General features: G+C 39.8%; 1 protein-coding gene across 1 annotated transcript; it reads left to right on the forward strand.

Moving 5' to 3' along the window:
* Window positions 1-910: 910 nt before the first annotated feature.
* On the forward strand, window positions 911-13815 carry si:ch211-79k12.1 (immunoglobulin domain-containing protein). Its single transcript, XM_013139265.4, has 7 exons — window positions 911-1112; window positions 4518-4639; window positions 4930-5134; window positions 5898-6043; window positions 7975-8119; window positions 12278-12440; window positions 13111-13815. Exons 1-7 carry the CDS (start codon window positions 1058-1060, stop codon window positions 13196-13198), a joined length of 924 nt encoding a protein of 307 aa, XP_012994719.1. The 5' UTR covers window positions 911-1057; the 3' UTR covers window positions 13199-13815.
* Window positions 13816-15689: the final 1874 nt, after the last annotated feature.

Raw genomic sequence — 15689 nt, forward strand, 5'->3', positions numbered from 1 at the left:
TGCACCAGCACAACTCAGTGTTCCTCATGCTTGCAGCAAGCTGGTGAAGTACATTTTATAGCCAACAACACCTCCCTTATTTGAAACACAAACAGCCCTGATTTTCATTAAATGGTTTCATCACACAAAGTATAACTCATTGTTCTGCAACAACAGCAACAGCAACATCTATAGCTACTAAATCCCTTTTTAATTATAATTTAATGACAGTCCCTTTGACCCAAGATGTCCTCTTCTGATGGTTTCCTCTAATAGGCTCCTAAAACCACAGCACAGTCAGGAAGCTGGAATCCCAAATTGGCAATGCGTGTAAGATTATAAGGTAGCTCTAATAATATGACTAGCAAAGTGATGACACTTCAGAATTAGTAGAACTGGAAACATTTACATGCATGTGAGACTGCTTTCTTGGACTTCTCCCTTAAAGAAAGGGCTCCTGTTTCAAGTGTTTAGAGCTTCCTCAAATCTCTACAAGAGAAAGTCAGGTTGATTTCCCTAGTATGCATAAATGAAAGCATTGTGTTATCGGTTTTGGAAGCGTATTTGGTCGCGCTGAAACGATCTTAAGTGCTGCGCAAGGTCATGCGACGCTGAACAAAAAATTCGTTTTTTCCGCTTCTCATGATATGTAATACGTTTACACTGGTTTGGTTCATGGTAGGTCATTGATCTCTACATTACGAGGTTACAGTGTTTCAAACTAGCAATGATAGTCACTATTCCGAGAGCACGGAGACAAGTGACGCTCATGGTGATTGGTGCGTATAGGCTACACCGTATGTTGTGAATATAGGCTACTGTTACCGTTTATTTTGTACGTAAATGTTTTAAAAAGGTGGAGAACAATTATTCAGAAATTAACCATTCAGAAATAATGCAAACAATCTAACATTTATCAAGTGGTAGAGCAGGGTTGTTAGCACTTTTTATAAGGAAGACCTGGAAGCCACACCTCTCCCCCTACCAATAAGTACAAGTATCCTTGTTGACTTCTACTATTTAGGTAATAACAGGCAGCGTGGAAAAGGACAACAGAATATAAAATCCATCAACAAAGATGAAAGGTTTTACACTCCTTGCGATTATTGTTGCATATGCTTACAGCAGTCATGGTAAATATACTTTTATTAATTTAATTGTGCATTTATTTCCTTTGCTGTTACTTTCTTTATTCACTGACATTTTAAGAATGCGTATTTCATTTAGTTACAACTTCAACTAAAGCCAGCATTGTCATTATAGGCTACTTTAGAAGATTGTGTATGGCTTATAGCTAAACACAATTTCCAGACTACGACTGAGTTGAGCGGAGAGTGCGGCGGGCTGGTTATTGTTTTCTTAAGAGACAAGCGCTTACAGCTTAGGCCTATGCTCTTGCGCAGTCTATATTATCTCAACACAACCACTAATATTGTATTATCTTGTAGGATTTCTTCTTATAAAGTAGTTTACTTATAGTATTTTTACAATATTTTGTAAAAATACGGATTTTTTACCGGAAATTACCGGATTTTCATACGTTAAAGAGATTCAATTAACTACTTAGAGGGGAACTCCCCTTCAAATCCAGTAATTTGGATTCGAAATTGAAAGTGAGACAAAACACACTTTACTTACCTTGGAGGTTGAAGCCAGTAGAGAAAAAGCAATTGAAGCGACTGAACACTAACTATTATAAAACATACACTTGTTTTTCTTTATCATTTTCTTTTGATGTGGATCAATAAAGCTATTCAATTATCGTGTTATCCCAGTGTCTAACCCGTTTTCTCCAGTAGGGTCATACCAATCTTGGCTGTTATCACCTGCCGCTCTGAAGTTCACAAACCTGTTGTATTTGCTTAAAGTTATTTTCAGTCAAATAGAAGCTTTTTATTTTATTTCAGCGACTCAAAAACTAAGCTGTAATGGCCTATGACTGTATGTGTCCTTACTTTTAGGCCAATCAGCCTGGATCCACTGAAGGCAATACTTTTCAATATAGATTAGAGGAATATCCATAAGTGGGCGTTACAATAATTTAGGGCTGTCCCCGACAAAGATTTTTTGACAACTGAAATTAGACTGACCAGTTTTTCCGGCTCGTGTTATTTCACGCTTTGATGCTTAACACGTATGTCTACTTAAATTATTTAGGGGAAGTAAGACAACCAGAGATAAATTGCCGCTGCTGGCATTGCCAGTTTCAGTTGATATAGGCTAATGTTACTTCTACTGTTTGTCCTCATATTGTCAAATGCCGAAGGACAACAAGTGCATTGTTGTAACTAAATGAGAAGTGAAATTATAGTACAAATGAACAATGGTGTTTAACCAGCAAACCAGCATGCGTCAATTAAAAAAATTGTCGCTGCCAGCTTTTCTGAAATTATATGCTTCATGCTAGCCTATAATTTCAGAAACATAGGCAGTGACACATTTTCCAACATCTCCATAGACCCCTCATGGGCTTAAGCCTACTGTTCAAACCAACAAAACTGTCTTATATTACATTAAACTGTAAAACATGCAACTGACATTTATCTCATAAAATGTATATGGTATGTACCAGAATCAATTGAGGTTCCCAGTCCCGGCTCTAGCCTTTTGGGGGTCCTAAGCAACATTTCATTTGGGGCCCCCTATCAGTCGTGGGCTCCCTAGCGGTCAGGGGCCTTAAATGCCCGTTTATGTAGCTTATGCCTGGAGCATGCCCTGGAGGTTCCCCATGCTGTGTTTCTGTTTTTCACGTCAGCCTAGATAATATATTTATAATTTTTGGAGTGTCCCGCTACTTTCCAGCCAATTCTGTTCCAGCAATCCCGTTCCAGCCAATTGCCTTTGGCGAGGCAGGCCTTCCTCCTGGGCTTGTTTTGTGAATGCACATTTTACCTGGATGATGTATATAACATAAGTACGCCATAGGGGGCAAAGTTCTCTTGCTGTAAGAAACTATAATGACAGCTAGAGACCAGGATGACAAACTGCCAATTCCTCCCTAGTTTACTAAAGCATACACTAAGAAAACTGCAAAGAAGCGAAAGAGGACTTAGACTAGCTCTCTATAGCTAGCAACCAACAAGGCTTAACCAGCAAGGCTAACCAGCAAGGCTAACCAGCAAGGCTAACCAGCAAGGCTAACCAGCAAGGCTAACCAGCAAGGCTAACCAGCAAGGCTAAGAATAACATTGAATTCTGAGTTGACGCTTTAATTCTATTTTTCATATTGTTATAAGGAACTTCATTCTTTATCGGGCATTGGGGTGGTACCACTTTCTGACCAGTGAGTAATTGCAAAATGCTGTAATTATTTTTTTACTGAAGAAAACCTACCTAATGTAGCTTTAACTGCATAATTTTGCACATAATTTTGAACTTGTCGATTCAGATTTACTGTGCGACATTGGTCTTCGTTTATTTACCAATAACTGGCTTGCCTACGATCTTTCAAACACAGCATATATTTTTAGTCAGCTAGCTGCCTGGCTTTATTAAAAAAAAGGAGTCAATCAGTCAACCCAAGTTTGTTGACTATTACTTTTAATGTTAGTATAATAGACACCTCTTAAAAAAGGTATACAATAGATCTGAGCCGTGTGAAAAGAATTTTTTTTTGTGTATTTTCATCTATTTAGTCTATTTATTTTTAAACTAGTTGGCTTCGTTTTCTTTTAATGCATATATAGTTGTAATGTAGCCAACAGTTTTTCTTAAAATCTGTTTTCCATTCTGCAAAATCAAACAGACAAGGCAGCAATGATTCCACTCAAATTAATATTGCAATATTTTAAATAACTCACTTTTTGTTTATAACATAGATATCAACATAGACTAATTGTTAGGAGTGTAAATAAATATATGAATAAATGCAAACTATTAGGCTAATGTTGTTAATTTATGGAAGGAAATATGAGAGGAAACCAACCAACCAATGTCTAAAAGACCAATACAAATGAAGTTGGAGTTTTATATTGAAAGAAAGATGTTCAGGAACAAGGGGTGGGAAATAGGGAGAATGCCGACTCTCACAGACAGGCTGAAGCAAGAGTAACAGACAGATAGAACACAGACTGTTGCATTGAGGCTGAAGCAGGAGGAACAGACAGGGAGCACACAAACTGTTTTTAGAGGGCCTGAAGCAAGAGGAACCTACTGGGACGAAACATGCTATTGCAGAGAGGCCGGGTAAAGAGGAATGGACAGGGGAACACTGACTTTGTGTGTACTGTATAGCAGCAGCTAACTTAAGGTGAATTGTAGGTTCATATATTTAAGTGATAATGGCTTAGGTCATTTATGCTTGGTGTTACCATTCTTCAAATCACATTTTATAGTTATTGAAGTGTGCAGTAAATGAACTGAAAAAAGTCAGACCTCAGTAAAACTCATGCCCTGATTCAGGGCCTGACCAGAACCACCGACTAACAGGCGAATGTGTTTGGTCAGCCCTCCTGCCAATGTCGGGACCAGTGGAACAATGATGCAGCATTGAAAACTAGACTGTAAGGTTCGTGATCTCTGTCTTCTGTCCTGTCTAGCAACCCTGCTCATACAGGGCCCAGACAAGCCTGTTCTGGAGAACGGTAATATCACCCTGCGATGTCTGGTCTCCAGCTCAGAGCTCAACACCAGCCAGGTCCATTTCGAGAAGTTCTCCAAGGTTTGAATGCAGACTACATCCACCCTCTGACCTTACTTCAAATAGAGTAATTCAAATACAAATTCTGCAGGGCTATGAAGTATGTGTTGAGGCACTGCACAGCACTTGCAAACCTTAACATCAGTTGGTGCTGTGTGTTTGGTTATGTGCTCAGTTCTTCGTGTATTCAATATGGTCAGAACAAGCATGGGATACTTTTCTCTATTCTTATGACTACACCAGTGGAGATAAGGTGGATATCTCTGTGACTTTATCCCCCTGTCTGTCTGGCTCTTTTCTGTCCTGATCAGTACTTGATGCAGTGGTACCGATTGGGGGAGGGGTACATGTACCGTCGGTGTTTTCCTGAGTTTACCTTGAAGCGAGAGGGCGACAGTCTGCTCCTGTCTATCAGCCGTGTCTACAGCTATTTCCACCAGGGACTCTACCGCTGTGTCGCAGACAACACCACGACAAATGAAAACGCCTCCCAGCCCCTGGCTATCACGGTCAGCTGTGAGTATAGTGTGGGCAATATAGCCAAACACATTCCTGGAACACTTTCTTTTTTCATAGCGATGAAAGTGTGAACTTACAAATCATACGAGCATGGATATTCTCCTGGAGAGCTGTAAGTTATGCAGGCTTTTGTTGAATAGCTGAATTTGGAGTGTACGCGTAGGACTGGAACAAAAGCCTGCTTACCCAGTTACTCTCTAGGCAGATAATTTTCTATCCACTCTGCAGCGCATCCATTCCCCCCATTCTTTACCAAAACAATGTTCCAAGAACAGTAATTCACAAGGGATGGATAGTATACAAAGCAACCAGTAGAAAAGATATAAAATACAAGTCTCATGAAAGCCCTACAGGGGTGATCACATCGACTGTAATGTTGTTTGATATTGTCCTCCTGTGGCGCAATCAATAGCGGAGAACTATTGGTATGGACAGAAAGAGCGTGCCCAAGGAAGATGGAGATGGTTCCATTGACATAGAGATGGGGAGAAAATGAACTATCATACTCCACTCTGCACCACTGTACAGACATTGGAAGATGAAGCCAATTATCATTACCATCGATTGTTCCCTCCTCGTGGGCAATTTGTAGAAAATCTGAGGCAAAATTACATTATATGCTTGAAAACGTCTCTGTTGACATACTGTCCATGCCACCATGTAAACTGTGCGCGCACATACACACTCAAGCTCCTAGAAAAATGTTGTGTGTGTTCGTTTTTATTACTGTGTGTGCAATCTTCTGTGATTCCCTGTTCAGACATGCGTGAGCTCTCCGTGTATGATGTGTCCTCCTCCAGCCGGAATTTCATCAAGGAGAACCTGCATGTGACCGCGGGGGAGAATGTGGAGGTTGAGTGCTCCACCACGGCCTCAGAGAAACCACAGTACCTTTGGCAGAAAGTTGTAAGTTTTGGTCTGTCTGAATCTGTCCTCTCTTTTGCATTTACATTCAGTCGTTTAGCCAATGCTTTTATTCGGAAACGTCTCACAGTTAGTACATTAATCTTAACATAGCTTGGTGGGACAACTACCCACAACCTAGAAGTAGTAAGTATACCTTAATACATTTTTGGTAAAGGGTGCAATAACTTTATCTGCCTATGTAAATAGCATTTCTGTTTATTTTAATTGCATGAACTGTTTCAAAGTTATTTTGTGTGATTTTGTAAATTGGGTCAGCTTTATCAATGAATGTGGGATTTAGCTCAAATAACTTTCCAGGGTGTGTACTTACTTTTTCACGTGACTACATCAAGTTGGGAGTATTAACTGCTGGACTACAGCGTTTTACTCTGTTCCTCTTCTATTTGTATCTCTGCACTATAAGAGATGCTTTGTTTTTATTGGACCTCCTAGATTTGGGTACTTTTTCTGGAGAGCAACTTGCTCAATTCTAGAGGATTAATAGTTTAATTGCGCTATAGACAAGCGGCAGTCAACCTGAAAGCTATTGTGTGGTTCGATTCAATGTTCTGTTAACCATTGTTGAATTATACAACTTGCTGGTAACAGAGCCACAAAACCTATTACCCTGGGGAATTAAGAACTCTCAATGCTAAATGTCAAAGTGAACGGCAAGGCAGGCAACAGTAAGACACGGGTCAATTGATTTGCTGCTCTCCAGTGGTGAAATACGGTATTGCTCCTTCTGCGCATCATGGCTTTTAGACCTGATAGAATTCAATTTGCAATATAACATTTAAATCTTTAAAGGGGCATGCTGCAGTTGCTTCAGCCATTTTTGGTTTTCTGAATTAAAAAGTGATTTCTGAAAAATCTAAATTAAAGATATTGCTAATGAGTTTAGTTCAACCATAGAAACCAATCAATAAGAACCCCCTCAAAAACTGCTTTTATACTCCAATATTTGTATATAAAGTAATTGTAAAAAATATGATATTGCCTTGAAACATGGTCATAGATATACCTTTGAATATAAGAGTGGTTACATTTTGCTCTCCCTCAGCTTGGAAATCACTGTTTATGTTTCAACTTGTGTTTGTGGCTCTTTAAAATAATGTTAGTCCTCAACATATTAGATATTACGTTACAGTTACATTATTAAATTCAAATGTATTTAGAATTTTCGCAGAAAGAATACTTCCACTTAATCATTTTAAATAGCCTCAAGGCTTATGATGGACCTTTCTGTCTACACATTTATTACTACTTGCATAAGTTTGTATTAGTGTTTATACATTCTGATTTGGGGAGAAAGTATTGGACTCGGCTGTGGAAGCAGAGAAGCAAACAGTATGGTTAATTCGATCGGCAACAGCTGACTCTGTGCACAGTACTGACCTCTAGTAATGTCCATGGGAGGGAGGCAGTGGGCTGGATGCATCCAAGCCAGTGGATTTGCATACAGAATGCTGTTTTGGACAAACCTGGCCTTTCCTGGAAATCCTCTTAATTCAGCCCCCATTCAAATTGAAATGGACTTTCTTGGCAGGAAAACGTGAGATCCCAGGAGCCAAATCATTTACATAGTCTAATGTCTTTTTTCCTTCTTCTTTTCTGTGTTTCTCCTATTATTCCTGTGTCTAGCTCCCTCTCTTGATAATAGCGCAGGAGCTATTATTGTGTCAATAGTGCTTTCCACTAGTGTTTTGTTAACAACAGTGTTCTACTGATGGCCTTATCTAGGTCAGTGAATGAATGTTTATGTACATATATTCAGTGGGATTACTGTTCAGGTAAATACACCTTGTCCGCGAGTTTATCGCTTTTCTCACAGGTACACTCACTGTGACTCCACGACGAATAAACTCTCTCGTTCTACCCCCCCCCCCCGCCCCCCCCCATCTATTTCCCTCCAAACCTCCATCTCTCAGGGAGAGGACTGGATTCAGTCCTCCTCCAAGCTGAAGCTGAAGAAGGTGAGAATGGAGGATAGTGGAGTCTACGCCTGCGTTGCCACGCACCCCACCGAGTCCAGCCTGAAAAAGAGGCTCAACATCTCCATCACTGTGCTGCCTGGTAGGTAGGGCTTCAGGGAGGATGGGACTGAAGGGTTAAGAATCATCTTTATTCAATAGGACTTATAGGACTTTATGCGTACCCAAATTTTCACTTGGTATAAAAGTGTTGCTAATGGTCCAAAAATATGGGGGAAAAGTACACTACATCTGCTTGAGTCTACGTTGGTTTATGTACAATACAACTGGTGAGTGAATTTGATAAATATGATAGGATATGAGCAGTAAGAGTATATGCTACGCTTTCATTTACAGTCATTTCCTGATTTACTCATGTGAAAAGCCATAGTAAAGGCATAGGGCTATGGGATAGTAGAGAAGATTTAGCCAATGCCCAAGTTACCCAAGTTATGTAACACAGTGGGCAACACCTAACAGTTGACAGATCTGCTAAATTCCTGGTTGTGAAACATCAACATAACATGAAACGGACATCTCACATCAATACCCTGAAAACGGGGCATTGATGTGTAAATCACCTGAAAGCTCTCTGAACAACTGTGATCAAAGTATTCCAGGGCTACTGTACATGGGCCGAGTTTAGTCCTCCGGGCCGGGTCTTTGTGGCTACATCAGCGCTGCAAAAAGGCACGTTACAGAAAACATGAAATGCAACTATAACGGCGGCCTACTGCTTTCCGAGGTACATACCTGTCACTTCACTGGCATAGTGTTTGTCAGGTCTCCCTGCAGGTTCCAGGTATCTCTCTACTGCTGTGTTGTCTAGCCTGTCAGCCCCATGGACAGTCCCTCCATCTACTTCAAACAGCTTCCTATGTATGTGGAGCCATACTGAAAAGAATGCACATTCAAGTGGTGAAAGTGCATTATTTCTTACATAATACTGAATTGCAGTATTTTGCTCACTAGCTGTTGTTAGCTTTCTCAGTTCAAGGGGAGTGCCCGAAATTATGTAGTAAACATTATTACCATCGTCAATCCAAAGCAAAACAAATTCTCTTTTCTCCTCTTCCAAGTGAAAAGGCAGAGAAATAGTCCTGAAATGCATAAAAACAAAAAAATGTTGTCTGACAAACCCATATTAATTACACAAACACCTTACAATTAGAAAAATCATCAAAATAGACATGTCGAGTGCACGGACCCCAGAGCAGTTGGGTTGTCTGTTACCCCAGTGTGTCACTGACCTGCATGACATTTGTGGAGTGAAAATAATAAAAGAACGCATAGATCTACTTGGCCAACAATGCATAAATAAAGCACAAGAGACCTCATTACTGTAGGCAAACAATAGAAGAACACATTTCGTACAAGGATAATCCTGTGTCCCCCATACTGCTGACCAGTACCTATGACAAAACCTTGCAATTTAAATTTAAATTCTTGTCATGGTGTATAGAGTGGCTTTACATTAGTGGGGGTGGACATTTTCTTCCTTTTTTCATACAGAAAATCAGGTGTTAGTGGCGTGGTTGGTCTCATTCTGTTAGACCTTTGTTTTCTGTAACAAATTCCTCATCAGCCTATCAAAGAGCTTCATATTTTGTATCCAATAACCATTGGCATTTGACCCCCTACAATATTCACTACTTGTTTTCTAATTTGAACAAAAATGTAGTGAACTTGTGTAGAATTTTAGCAGCCTGGAAATGAACGAGGGATTTGGTCCCCCTAAAAGCACAACCTTTCACCTATTTCACTACAATGTAGCTTTCTATCATCTGACACTGTGCCAAGAGTTTTATTTGGCTTATGCTGACACTGAAATTTTGATCACGTTTGAATGTAAAGCCCCATTGTTCTTGAAATTGGTGTCAATGGTAACTGTAAAGTTACAATAATTGGTATTAAAATGAAATATCAAACATAACTAAATTTCAATGTACCATTTGTAATTAAGTAATAAGAAGAGAGGTCTTACTATTGCAAGGCAATGTATTTTTCTAAAAAAGATAGATGTCAACCTATCCCTAATTATTCTTATAGCTATAATCTTATAAATGTAAATCTGCACTCTACTTTTTAAGTAAATCTCAGTCTTGAAGGGTAATCAACCCAAAACCACAAATTATTTTGATATACATTGTTAAGTACTGCAATTATATGACAACAATAGATTGTGTCAATATATTTTTGCTGCAGTTCCTTGTTATTACTAGTTAGCAAGCAGCATTTAAATGATTGTTTCTTGCTCAGGTTACTGTGGCAACGCACATTACAAGCCAGCAAGCAGGTGGACTGTAAGGGAGACACACAAATTGCTTTGCTTCATGGTAGTTGGAAGAGGAAAAGCAATCAGTCTGATGGCACACTGTGTACTTTAAGGAAATGTAAAATAAATCTATACATTCTCATTAGGAACATTCCTACCCAGTGTGGGATTTATCAATATGAACGTTTGTTTGAGAATGTTCATACTTTTGTGCAAAGCCATGACCATGCTTATGCTTCTAAGAGGTGGAATAAGGGAACTTCTTCTGAAACATAGAATAGTCAATGTGGGAAATATATTTTTAAAATGTTTGAATTACATAAAATAAAGAAACAATGTTTTGGGGATTTTTGTCTTTCATGACACATTTTGTCTTTCGTGACACATTTCTTAGCAGGCTACAGTATTTCATGTAATTTGACTCCATCAGTTCATTTTTAATGAAGATAATTCATATTAAGTACAGTCACTTGTTAAATTATAGACATGTAAAACTGTTGGTGAATTATTATTACAGGATGGGAGGCAGATTCCCTAATGGAAGCCATCATTTAGAGAAAGCATTTTTAGAGACTGATGAGACCTTTTTGCAGAAAAGTAGAGTGGCTCTCAGACATCATTTTGCCATTTTAAAAAACAAAGGCTTTTTAGGGGTAAACAAAGATAATAAATGCCATTCCGTTGCACATCCAAGTGCCACCCCCCCCCTCTGGTTAGTGCTGTGGGCACTTTTCAAAGGGACCGTAATGATCTGGCATTTCGAGCAGATAAATGCCCGCGAAACAGTTTCATCCACGTTCCATACCCTATCGCTCAACAGGTCGGAGTCATGAGAGATGTGTTTGTTTTACCTTTATGGGTTACAGAAATAGTCAGCACACAAATTGACATAAGTACTATCCCTCAAATGCATATCATTTTTTTAATAAGACCAACGTTTCGACAGTCTTCATCAGGGTGCTTTTCATTCATTTTGTTTCCATTCCGTACCCTTTAGCCAGCACCTCGTCAACTAGGGTGTGCGTTTCTTCTACTTTTATCCTGTATAAGTACTATCCCAACACCGAACAGCCTTCCACACACTTCATTTGCAGGTGATAAGTGATGTGGAAAAGATGCTGCAGAATGTGGAGGCAAATCTGCAGATGGAACACGTGCCACAATGATGGCATTTGTACCTGGACTATACTCTGCATGTTACACTTACCCATATCTCTGCCAATCTCAGAAAATGGCTTTTCTTCCATTTTTGATTTGTTGCTTATGTTTCACGTGCAGCATTGTTTCTTTACGACCCCAATTAGTGGTGTGTCGAAATGCATTGGGGTACTGACGCTAAGAAAAAGTGATATTTATCAATGATGTTCTCCTACCGGTGTGCGTAAACAGTTGCACTATTGGTTAATAAGTCACGCTTTCTCTGAATTGTCATTGTAAGTACCAATTTAGAAAAGTTTATTTGCAATATTGATAAATGGGAACTTTAGACCTGGCTACGTTATTATGAATTATAAAATATGCTGGGTTATGGACACTTTCCCTTTACCGAAGGTTAATATAGATATAGGCCTATATAGTATTTAAAATCATTCTTACTGTAATCCTGACAACTGTAATTACTGTAAAATTACGTATAGGAAACATATGTAACATATGGTGGTGTGTGTTCGATTTTAAGACTGTTTTGCTTTCCTATGCCCCACTGGGTGTGGGGCCTTAGAAAAGGTCACTGGTATCATAAACTACCAAGTATCTGGAGATTTTAACCAATAACCTGGTTACCTCTTCCAGGAGAAAATGGGCTATAAGTGTTTATTCCACAAAGACAGTGACCCCAAGTACACATAAATACTTAATATTTTAAATATTTTGTTCTGGCTATCGTTGTCTCTGGACTTGAATCCAGTTGAAAACCTGTGGACACTACTGTTGGGGAATAATCTAATATTATATCCTAAAAATGTTGTTTGACGCTCTTGCCCACAGCCAGCGTAAACAGTTTCCAGCAAGCTTGGTTTAACTCCACGAACGTGATGTTGATGTCCTTAGCGGTGGGGTTGGTCCTGCTGGTGCTGATCCTGTCTATGACTGCCTTCCTGGTTCGCAGAGCCAAGCAGACCAAGAGCACCAAGAGCACCAAGGGACCCATGTGAGTGCTGAGCAATGTGGCCCAATGCCTTTCCCATTGTGTCTGTATGCCGGCCAGTGTCTGTCAAATCCAGGTCAGAAATCCTGACAAATTGGTCCCCGCAATGTTGTTATTCTTTCCGCACTAGGGACACGCCCATCTCAGGGGTTATGTTTAGGGTAAATCAAGCGGGTTAGTGTTAGAATTGGGGTTCCTTTTAGGTGTAGGTATTACGGGTTAGGTTTAAGGTTTGGCAAAACTGTCTATGTAATAAGTATACTTGTCTGACCTCTCCCCTTAGTTTTAATGGTTGCCTATAGTCATATGAAAATGTTTTAGCCACTTATCCAAGTGATTAATACATTAATAATCAAAAGTGCAGAATGTGTTTATTAAAGCTCCTTCCATATTATTTTGTCTGTGTATGTTACAGTATAGTCTATAGATCACTGGTTGGCAATTCAGTATTAGTTATCTCTTTTCTCAAACTCATGGTTCTGTGGTCAGTCAACATGCAAATGATGGTGCAACCCTCTCACACGCTCTCGCTTTCTCTCTTGCTTTCTCTCTCTCTCTCTCTCTCTCTCTCTCACACACACACACACACACACACACACACACACACACACACACACACACACACACACACACACACACACACACACACACACACACACACACACACCTCCAGTGATGACCACTCCCAGAAGAAACCCATCTACAAAGCCAGTGTGGAGTCTCTGCCCTCTACCAGTGGAGACACCCAGCCACTGGTGTGACCGTGCCAAGAGATGGAAGGAGGAGAGGAGGAGCAGAAGGGGACTCACTGGAGAAAGATGGTGAAGGGGGCAAGAGAGTGAAGAATAGGAAGGAGGACAGATGTCTGGGTTATGGATGCGGAGTAACATCAGAGCTATTATCTAAGGCTGGCTGGGTGTAAAAGGAGGCGGACCAACAATTGCTTTACTGGGGTGTTATGCTTTCACTAGGGCTGGCTAAGTGTTCTTGAACAAAAGGTGTGCAATTTTCTCTATTGATCTCGCAACCAGTAAAATTTAGATTTTCGTTCTTATGTAGGGCAATGGGAGTACTTTATTAGCAGCACGCAGCTGCAGACGTTTGTCCTCGAGTGGTAACCTTGAGTTAACCTGAGTTAACTAAACTGTTGTATCACTGGTGTGCCTTTTTTCTTGTTGTTTTAAAATTTTACCTGTTTTTAAAAAAGGACGTGGAAAATAGAAATGTATAACTTTATGTAGCATATCAGTGCTGAATCACTGAAAAATTATGATATATCTATATTCCAATGACAACTGCATCTTTGCACTCAGAGCTAACTATTTGCTGCATTTTCTGTACTTTGAATATTTGTTATATAAAGATCCTTAAGTTCTAACATGCATTCTCCAGTATTTTTCTCATTGTTTTATTTACATTTAGGAAATATTGAGAGGGGAAAGATTAATATCAATAATGTGAAAGCAAGAGCCGTGTACACGCTTGGCCACACATACAGTAAATCTAATAGCATATAAATTCACTGTAAACTCCCAGTCTTCTCTTTAAACTCAGTTACCTCCTAATCTTCTCTCTAACCTCACACTGACCTCAGTCTTCTTTCTATAACCTCAGAGTAACCGCCTAATCTTCTCTATAATATCCCAGTCTTCTCTCTAACCTCTCAGTACCTTCCTTCTCTTCTCTGTAACCTCTCGCAAACCTCCTAATCTTCTCTTAAAACCTTTCTCTCTAACCTCCCAATCTTCTCTTTAACCTCTTGGTAACTTCCCAGTATTCTCTCTAACCTCTCTATAACCTCTCAGTGACTTCCCTATCTTCTCGCTAACCTCTCAGTAACTTCCCAGTCTTCTCTCTAACCTCTGAGCAACTTCCCAATCTTCTCTCTAACCTCTCAGTGACTTCCCAATCTTCTCTCTAACCTCTCAGTGACTTCCCAATCTTCTCTCTAACCTCTCAGTGACTTCCCAATCTTCTCTCTAACCTCTCAGTGACTTCCCAATCTTCTCTCTAACCTTGCAGTAACTTCCCTATCTTCTCGCTAACGTCTCAGTAACTTCCCAGTCTTCTCTCTAACCTCTGAGCAACTTCTCTATCTTCTTTCTAACCTCTCAGTAACTTCCCAATCTTCTCTCTAACCTCTGTGACTTCCCAATCTTTTCTCTAACCTCGCAGTAACTTCCCTATCTTCTCTCTAACCTCTCAGTGACTTCCCAATCTTCCCTCTAACCTCTCAGTAACTTCCCAGTCTTCTCTCTAACCTCTCAGAGACTTCCCAATCTTCTCTCTAACCTCTCAGTGACTTCCCAATCTTCTCTCTAACCTCTCAGTGACTTCCCAATCTTCTCTCTAACCTCTCAGTAACTTCCCAGTCTTCTCTCTAACCTCTCAGTAACTTCCCAGTCTTCTCTCTAACCTCTCAGAGACTTCCCAGTCTTCTCTCTAACCTCTCAGTGACTTTCCAATCTTCTCTCTAACCTCTCAGTAACTTCCCAGATTTCTCTCTTACCTTTCAGTGATTTCCCAATCTTCTCTCTAACCTCTCAGCAACCTTCAGGTTTTCTCTAACCTCTCAGCAACCTTCAGGTCTTCTCTAACCTCTCAGTAACCATCCAGTGATCTCCATTCTACACCGCCTTCCCGTGGGGCTTACCATATCTTCCTGTACTTCCTGTTCTTTCTTTCTTTCTCCCACTCTCCCTCTCTCTCAATTTATTTTTGATAAAATAGACACTATTGACAGTGAAAGATAGGTTACTTGCATTGTCAAAGTATACATGAAATAAGAATTTTCATCAATAATAATAATTACAATAATAAACCCACAATAAATACATAAACATTTCTTTCTCGTTTACTCTCATCGTTTGCCCATGGACACAGAGGGAGAGAGAAAAGAGATGGAAACAGGAGAAAGAGGTTGTCTAGGTAGAGGCTAACAGGCTAAGAAAGGTGAAAGTGGCCATACATATTTGACAAGACAATAACCAGGAAGAAGTGGACAAACTACCTTGAGAACATAACCTTCAAGTGAGCCTCAATCTGTGGTTCACCACCCCATCCAACAGCTCCATTAACTCTCTACAGCACCATTCCTTTCCCCAGCCAGGCTACAACTACATTCTTTCATTTTCTCCTCTGATGCCTTGTATCCTTAACATGCTTGCATCACTAAAACAGCTTACCACTATGACAGCTCTTCTCAAAACAATTAAGTCAATTATGATGGAGTGTCTTTTGAAACAATGTTTG

This window comes from Esox lucius, chromosome 20, assembly GCF_011004845.1.
Source record: "Esox lucius isolate fEsoLuc1 chromosome 20, fEsoLuc1.pri, whole genome shotgun sequence".
In the NCBI taxonomy this organism is placed as follows: Eukaryota; Metazoa; Chordata; class Actinopteri; order Esociformes; family Esocidae; genus Esox; species Esox lucius.

What these genes read in the sequence shown, in the direction of transcription:
- si:ch211-79k12.1 (XM_013139265.4), top strand. Translation starts at nt 1,058, where the DNA reads ATGAAAGGTTTTACACTCCTTGCGATTATTGTTGCATATGCTTACAGC. An exon ending in CCTGGCTATCACGGTCAGCT is followed by an intron (nt 5,135 to 5,897) that starts GTGAGTATAGTG and finishes TTCCCTGTTCAG; the next exon opens with ACATGCGTGAGCTCTCCGTG. An exon ending in AAGAGCACCAAGGGACCCAT is followed by an intron (nt 12,441 to 13,110) that starts GTGAGTGCTGAG and finishes ACACACCTCCAG; the next exon opens with TGATGACCACTCCCAGAAGA.